General features: G+C 33.1%; 1 protein-coding gene across 1 annotated transcript; it reads right to left on the bottom strand.

The window, feature by feature from the left end:
- Positions 1 to 624: 624 nt before the first annotated feature.
- Positions 625 to 5232, bottom strand: LOC144554774 (SPX domain-containing membrane protein OsI_17046-like). The gene is made up of 11 exons (XM_078303120.1): positions 5208 to 5232; positions 4263 to 4343; positions 4041 to 4161; positions 3631 to 3942; positions 2991 to 3095; positions 2391 to 2863; positions 1956 to 2269; positions 1702 to 1862; positions 1353 to 1543; positions 1145 to 1278; positions 625 to 1018 (listed from the first exon to the last, which is right to left on the bottom strand). Exons 2-11 carry the CDS (start codon positions 4313 to 4315, stop codon positions 780 to 782), a joined length of 2103 nt encoding a protein of 700 aa, XP_078159246.1. The 5' UTR covers positions 4316 to 4343; positions 5208 to 5232; the 3' UTR covers positions 625 to 779.
- Positions 5233 to 9215: the final 3983 nt, after the last annotated feature.

Here is a 9215-nt window from a genome sequence, read left to right as displayed (position 1 = left end):
AAGTTTATAGTATACACGAGCCTTGTGATTATTAATTTTCTAATACCTATCTTGTACACTAGCTTTGTAACTATATTGCAGGTAATAGATATTGACGATGAAAATATAATTGATTTATTTGATGAAGCATGTGATTTCATAGACAATGTCCGCTACAATATTGGTGGAAAAGTTTTGGTGCATTGTTTTGATGGGAGATGCAGAAGTGCTACAGTTGTGCTTGCATCCCTTGTGGTACTATGCATAGTGGGAATTAGTCTGTATTATGAATTTATATTTATTTTAAAAGTTTAAATAATTTATATGAACTGTTTTACATGATCTTCATATGAATTTTTTTGGAACTAAGTCAACTAACCCATGTTGTTTAGGTTAGGCAAAATATTATCAATTTCTTAAAATACAGGATTTAATGATATTTAAATTGCGGGACAGATATTAAAAAAGTGTTCATTTTAAATGGTGACAAATTGTGTACAAAATATAATTTCTTTCAGGAAGGTAGAATAAACATTAACAAAAGGGAAAGAAAAATATATATAGGAACAAACAACATAATGAAAAAGTATATATGTAAACTATTTCTATCTTGTAGCAAGTTTAGTCCTACAATTAACATTTGCATTTGGCTAATTTTATCCTCTAGTTACACAACTAGTTGTTGAATATCTACATATTATTGAGGCATGCACCAAAAGGACCTAGTTTTATAATATTTGACATGGAAATTCAGGCTACGCAGTAGATAGCAAGTTGACAGCATAACACTAGATAGATTATCAATATAAAGTATTAAAAGTGCACAAGGTTGCGATAATAGAGGCGATGCAAATAAATAGCGAAGGCAGAAGTGTGACATTCAGAAGCAAGCTTTGGCCTAAATAACCCGCTAATGTAATAGTGGCATCAGCTACTACTCGAGCAAGTGTACCGGCCTCAGTAGACAGCAACCCTCCATTGAATGTTCCCTTAGCTAGACGGGATGACATTACCCGTGATAGCAGGGAGAGGTTGACCCCTACAAGTAGTTAACAAATTAATGACTGTTAAAATGGCTATATATATTGCAATCAACAATTAACTGTGAATTAATATTGCTATTTTAGAAAACAAATATAAATGACTGAATATAAAGATAAAGTACCTTCTAGAACTTCAGCTGCTACAAAAGTAATTAAAGCGGAGGTGATGTACTGCGGCACCGAGTAATGACTCGTGAACTTAAAGCTTAGGAGTATACCAATCAGGACCAATATTTCTGATCCCAGTAATATTTGCCTACAACAATTAATGATACTCCAGTTAGAAGAAACTGAGAAAATTGATTAACATGGCACAATGATTTAAATTACCTGTCTTCAAAAAGTCGAGTAATGCAACTTCCTACTACAGCATTGACTGGTAAAACAGTGAGCCCAAGTATAGCTAGAAAGAGGGCTACTGTGCTTGTTGACCACTTAAAATAATAAGCGGTGACCACACTCGACTCAGATAGAAGGATCTCCATTGCATATTTCAACATGAAATAAATCAGTAGTTGTGCCTATATATATATGACACAGAATAATGAAACAGTACAAGTTAAAATTGGTAATAAGGTCAACATAATAACATGAAAAGATCAAAACAGAAGTTCATTTTTTTTGAAGAAATTGTTCTAAAATAAAAAAAAAAATGAACAAGAGAATGATTTGAAAGAACCTTTACAGAAGGTGTGAGCAATCGGTAAGCCTCACCAATAGAGCTTACAGGCTTCCGTGAGTCGTTAGATGACGCCTTTTCTTCATCATCTCCCTCTTCTGCATCCAATAGCAATGGCTGGTTGAGACCGTTTTCTATATCAGTATTATGTCCCTCATGGCCTATTTTGAGTTCAAGAAATTAAGTGTCAAACTGTCAATTTCATACAAAAATCGTATATATGCATGCAGAACAACAGAGAGAAAGGATCATACTTGTACTGTTATTTTGTGATGTGTTTTCATGAATATGATCTCCTTCATTATCACGAGCAGGTTCTCTGAAAAAAATCCATAACCAGATCAAGTAGAGCAACCATGCGACTGCCATGATCCAACCGGGCAGAGTGCTTTGGTTAAAAGTCAGAGAATACATGTTGAACTTGATCTGGAGTAAGCCTGCCAGAGCTGGTCCACATGCCATTCCCAGTGCACTGGCACTGACAAAGCCTGCAGATGCCTGAAGCCTAATGTTAAGAGGCACGCAATCACTGATGTAACGGCGATTCAAAGCTCTAGCTGAACCCAACCTGCATGCAATTAGCTAGTATGCATGAATTAATTATTCAATAGGTAGTAAGTACTTGGGATCAATTTTATATGAAAAATTAAATCAATTAGCTAGTATGCATGCTTAGTTGAGTTGCTTACCCGCAGAGGAGGCGACCAAAGAGAAGTAGTGATAAAGAATTTAGGTCATAAGCTATAGCATACAATAAGTTGCCCATAAAAAGCATAACGCTGCTGAAAACAAGGGGCCTGAAGTAGGACTTGTTAGACCATGCACTAAAGTAGACCGATGAGAAAACTTGAGCCACTGCCATTGACCCAATGATGACACCACAAACTGTAGCAGCAGCACCAAGGCTCACTGAGTAGTCATCCGCCGTTGGCACAATGATGTATGTGTTTACCATGTATAGGAAAGTGTTCACCAAGTTAAGCAGAAGAGACATCAAGTGATACGTTTCGTCATCATCCACTAATTGCTCTTCAGTTGGGTTTGGACACAGTATGATTGCGTCTTCCGGGACTATCAGCGCGTGTTGCCCCAAGAATTCTAAAAAGTTTGTTGAGTGATTTAGCTTGCTTACTGATGCATTTATTTGTTCTATCACTGGATCCTGCTTATAATAAATTAAACATATATATTGTAAGACTTGAGAGAATCAAAACCTTCACAAGAAATTACATTAATTATAGACCAATTTAATTAATTGCATTTGGATGAATGAAAGAGAGAATCAAAACCTTCACAAGAGCAGTTGGATGATCATAGATAGACAAATAGCTGCCTTCATGATCTTGAAGAAAAGCAAGGTTACGAGATAAGGCCCCAACAACCGCCCCAATTCCCTTTGCATATATAAAGCAAATAAAGTAGTTTTATCATACCTAGTGCTCAAAGATAGATTACTAACACATGATGTGATGCTTACAAGAGGTGCTATGTGCGATAACTGTTCTATGCAAACTGTACATCATCTGTTCTTTCAATGCTCATATGTGCTAGCAGTGTGGCAGCGTCTGGGGAATCTGATGCAAGCTGCTGATATGGTTTTGGAAACCTAGGAACTGTCTAGAGCTCGGTATGGTGCAGCAACATGTGTGCCACAGAGACAATGGGTGACACGATGTATGGCAGTTATCTGGTTGCTGTGAAAGCAGCGCAACGAAATGATATTTTGGAGGAAGAGAAGGCCACCAGAGGTACTTTCTAACATGGCAGGAGAAGAGGCTCGATTGTGGATTAGTGTGGGTATGGGTCAGAGGCCACATTCAATGGCTAATGAAACAATGTTAAGAGGGGTTATTCCTACAGGAATTGGCTGATTTGTAATATTTGAGTGAATTAAATAAACAACAAACTCAATAGATTAAACATATATACCACTTGCTTGAAGACCTGTTGAAGCTGAGAGTAGGGATGGTTTGACCTAGTGCCCACATAATAATCGGTAAACTTATAACGAAACCGTTTGTCAAATTTCTTCAGAATTTTTCTAATGCCTGTGGCATTCATATCAACAAATCGAAGAAGCTTAAGAAGGTCATGGCCGACTTCCCTGTAAGACTCCTTCAGCTTGCTTACTTCTGATACATCAGATGCTTCTAAAATGGCATCACGTTCTGACTCATGTTCTTGGATTTGTCTTGCAAGCCGACCTTGTTGCTCCAGAATAAATAGTACCATCTTATCTATCTGTATAAAATTTGGGAAGAAATTATGTTTTTATTTGATTTAGTTGGCCGGGTTCAATTTATGAGAAAAAATGGTTGTAAGAATTAGTTAAAATTAACCTCATCATCAAGCATTCTTGAGAATTCCTTTAAAACTTGCTGAAGATATTTTCCATTTATGCGATTTTGCTGAACATACTGTTTGACCTTCTGCTTCATTAACTTGTAGTTAATGTAGTATCTACAGTTTAAATGATGGAAAAGTTCAAGAAAAATGTACCGAAGCCATGCTAATTTATTTAACAGATCGGAAAGGGGAAAGGGGGGAAAAGAAGTGCATACACTTTCCATTCTTCCACCTGTTCTGCTTTCAACTTCTTCCCAAAATAAACCATCTTGATCACTAAATAGGAATTTACAAATCTAGCATAGCAAAGTGACTGTCAGAAAAAAAAAAAATGAAAAAACAATAACAAGAGAGTCCAATATAACTTGCTATGATTCATTAAGTGGCTTTTGTGGATACATCCCTCCAATATATCTATCATATGCATGTGACACATACAAACTAGAGGTGGTAATTGGACAATACAGTTGGGTTTGGATTGAATCACTTTGGCTTCAAGTCAGGTCATAGGTGCAGTCCCTGCATACCTATCAAACTTGGGTCTGGGTTGATTTAAGTGGCAATTGCCAATTTATTCTGATTTTGGTCAATTGGAATGTGCCAATAGTCTAGATTGCTTCAGGTTACAGAATAACTGTATTATGGTTGTTTCAAGTTGCAAATATTCAGGTTCATGCTGCTACAAGAAACAGATTAGCTGGGTTAAGTCATCACACTTTTGGTTAATTGGTTATGGCATGCCATGCCAATCGGTTAACACTTGGACTGGGATCAGTGTATATATAATATATTGTTGGTTATGATGATCATTTATTTCAGGTCAGGTCATTTTGGGATACGAGTCATCTCAGATTCGAGTTGTCTTTGATTTCAAATCATTGGATTTGGGCTTTTTCCCAGGTTTGGGGGTAATCTTGGATCCAAGTTGAATTGGTTTTACTACAACTGTATTAGATAAACAGTGGAGGAGGTGATGCTTCAGGGTGCCATGGCATTTGCCTAAGACTCTCATACCATAAAATGAGATGTATTTAGAAGGCTCTGGCTCTGGCTTTGTAATTGTTTCTGTATTGAATTTTCATTGAAATGTAAAAATGTTTATAAAGAATGAAATTGAGATCTCCAAAAAACCGACAAAAGGTTATGTAGTTGTAACGAACCTCAGTGGCAGCGCACGAGAAATGAGAAATGAGAAATGAGAAGGAAGCTAGATAGCTTTGGTACAGCTGACCTCTTTTCTTTCTCACTCTCTCCTCACACTCACAGTCTCTACTCTCTTGTGAGGTCGATCTCTGCGGCTCCGCCTGTATATATATTTAATATTTATAGGCTCTCTCTCTCTATATAATTGAAATTTGAAATAGTTATTTAGCAAGCAAGTCTCAAAATAAAATAAAAATAGTTACAATTACAATACATGGCATCCCTATCCAGATGGTCCTCATACTACACTGAGACTTGAGAGCTCATCAAACAATGGAGGACTGGTACAAAATAAAATAAAATAATAAACAAGGTAAAGCTAGGGTTTTGCTGTATAGTGAATCTAGCGAATATGTCCCAGAATATTCGATTCCACTTTTTACAGCATGAAAAAGAAATATCAACTTATATGGCGTTTATTTTGTTGCTTCTTTTGTAGCATAGTTTCCTTGCTTTATTAATAATTTCTTGTAAAGTTGACCATTTATGACTTGTATTGCAACTTTTAATAGGGTCATTTTGATTTTACGTTATAATTTTTTTTTTCTTGTTACCAAAATCAAAACTTTTAAGATGCTTAGAAAATAAATAAGAATACATAATTCTTAGTGGGGTCGAATAAAAAATTGTTTCAACTGCAATTTGTATGAATTACCGGAACATTGCATTTTTTTTTATGGTTGGTAATTCATATGGTAACTTAGCAACCTTTGATTTTTTAAAACAAGAATGACATATAAATAATAATGGCCGATACTAATAAAGAGAGAGATTTAGTTTTAAATAAAAAAGATTATTGAAAGGTAAGGTTGTCCACACAATTAAAATATGAAAGAATTTCATATATAACACTCAAAAACAGTGAAATTACGTATTTACCATTTAAAAATCTAATATAACTCACATATTTACCAAATATAACTTTAGTATATATCAAATATACCCAAAACTTATATTAATTATGTTTAATATTCTTAAAACAATAATTAATTAAGGATTAATTAACTTCGCTCCATCTCTTTCTCTCCTTACACCCTTTGAGTTCCCATTAGATAAAAGACCCACACTATTTTTAACTGAGCTAGTAACAAAACACATATTCTCAAACTACTTTGATGATGGGTTGCAATATTAACGTCGACTTCAGTATGAGTTGTTTTGTTAGAAAAGTTGAGTAGTTACATTGTTTTTAGACAATCAAGCTACAGGTGGAATACTAATCTTTGTAGTTTGATATCCTTCTCTTCGAGTTTTAGCGGGAGAGATGAGATGAGGAGAGAGTTTTAACATGAAAGAGAAAGTTATATCAAAAAAGATGAGAGGAAAAAATGTGTGCAGAAGAGGACCGGGTAGAGAAGGAGAAAAAACTAAATAACTTATTAAATATATTTTATATAATATATAAACGTAATTAATCTCATGTTTTTTATTAATTTAGTAAATATGTAAGTTATTAGATTTTAAGATGGTAAATACGTAATTATAAAAATTTAGATGGTAAATATATAATTTTACGGTTTTTGAGTGGTATACATATAAAATTCTTCCTTAAAATATCTAGAGATGTTGTGTTGGTATAAAAAAAACAGTAGTACTAATATCATCATCCTTCTGTAATCTGTATACAGATAGAACAGCAGATCAGCAGAGGTAGCATCTAATATTTTGCTTTAACGAACATAAATAATAATATCTAATAATCCAATTAAGGGATCGATGTCGCGCTCAAACTTTCGGCCTGACAAGTCACCGAAAATTGGTATTAGCCCAGGCCCCATACAATAGTAATTTAATTATTTTGTTAACTATCAATGAGCAGCATATAGATGAGAATAACATGCCTGCTAGCAATTCAAAAATTGGTGTAATTATATATAGATATATTTTCAATTGAAAACTTAACTATTGTGGGCATCCAATTTTCCCGGGGCTAGCTAGCTGATGAATTGGGAGACACAAATGAAAATAGAATAGGGACACTTGGACTGGAGCTAATCGGGGCGTGCTGATCATCTTTCTATATATATATATATCATGTCCTACATACACTTGAATATTTGAATTGATCGACAATGATTGGTCATATTTTCATGTTTTTCTTTTTTGTTTATGCCATTTAAAATAAATGAATGTTATTTGTTATTTAATATGGTATTTTATTTGATATTAATTTTTTTATGAAAGTAAAATGTTTTGGCTTTCTAAGCTATCATACTTAAGGGCAACCCCTAACTAGCTAGTTTAACCGATTTTTTTTTCAATTCTGTCCAACTTTAATTTTCGGCGTTCAAATTCAAGTTTTTAAAGTTTTGTTTATAATGTTTTATAATGTTACCTGTAAACTTTTAAACATCTATCTAGAAACATTTAAATTCTAAATCGGAATAGTTTTAACTCATAACTATTTTGTCTTCAATCTAAAAAAGGAAAATTTATTTTCCCCAATTCTTTTTTTCTCTGATCATTCTCGTCCATTTTTTCGACGACCCGTGATCAATTTTGCGAATCTAAAAATACAAATGTTTTCTACTTAATTTTAATTTTAAATGAGATCCATGAAAAAATATTTTTGTGTTATTTTCGAATCATATGTTTTTATTTTTGTAAAGTAAAGCACATTAACACTTTAAATTCTCAATTGTTAAACCTATGTTGTCGACCATTTAAACTACTACATTCAAATGTTTAAACCTCTAATGTCGATCGTATAGTATCATGCGTTTAAAGTAGTACACTCAAGCATTTAAAACACTAGAATTAATTTTTTAAACATCTGTTACAACTTTTTAAAGCATTTGTCTCAAGCCTTTAAACCTCTGTCTACAACTGTTTAAAATACTCGTGTCAAGCATTTGAACTTATGTGTACAATCCAACCTTTGTCTACAACCCTTTAAAATACTTATGTCAAACATTTAAATATCTATCTATAACTATTTAAAGTAGTTGTGTCAACTATTTAAAAAGTTTTCATGTTAGGTTTAAAAATTTGTAGATTGAGATTTAAAACTTTAAGAATTTAAAGTGCTAATAGACTTTACTTTAAAAAAAAACTAATGGGAGATAATTCAAAAATATTTCTTTATAAATCTCATTTAAAAAAGAAAATCGAGTAGAAAATGCCTGATAATAACTTTCCAGTTCGTACTGTATGCTGGAGGAATTTACATATAAATAGATTGAGCCACTTGAGCAGAATGGAGGGCTTGAATGATGTCTGACACGCCACATTGATTGACATAGTGTAATGGCTACTTCCAATCCAAACACTCTCCTGAGATGTTGATCTTTGGGCCCTTCACCTGTTAACCAATTGCTTCTTCTTTTTTTCTTTTTCTTTTTTTTTTTAGCAATTGCCAATTGGCCGAATTTTTTATTAATATTAAAAAAATTCAAAATTTGGGATTGCAGTTTCAAACTATGATCATGATAAAAAAAAAAATTCTCATAAAAAATGTTAAATTATTTAGGATGGTACAAATAAAAATTATGGGGCAATTAATCTAGCTTAATTAGCCGTTATTCAGTTTAGCATTTTCAATTATCGATATATATTGATATTTTTTCTTCTTCTTTTTTAATAATAGGCACAAGGCCCATTTCCTAGAAAATGAAACAAGAGTTAACTTCCATATTGTTTAACTTCCATATTTTTTAATAATATAAATTTTATATTAATTCATATGTTGCATTACAAATAGAAATTGGCTTCTCTTATAGCCTTACTTAAAGTTAAAAATATCTCCTAAAAAATAACCCCACATTAAACTACTTTTTTCTATTTTCAAAAACACTAATTATTCTCCTAGGAACAAAAAAAAATTAAATCCTTCTGACCCAATTTAAATCAAACAAAAAAATAGAACCTAAACTAATTAATGATAAAAATCATCAAACATCTGCCATTTAGGTGTAAATATCTCTGTGGACTTTCTGCGTGCTCATCATCAATATTCCTATCATTCT

The sequence above is a fragment of the Carex rostrata genome, chromosome 5 (assembly GCF_964058835.1).
Source record: "Carex rostrata chromosome 5, lpCarRost1.2, whole genome shotgun sequence".
In the NCBI taxonomy this organism is placed as follows: domain Eukaryota; kingdom Viridiplantae; phylum Streptophyta; class Magnoliopsida; order Poales; family Cyperaceae; genus Carex; species Carex rostrata.
This window is presented reverse-complemented; position numbering and strand designations above follow the sequence as displayed.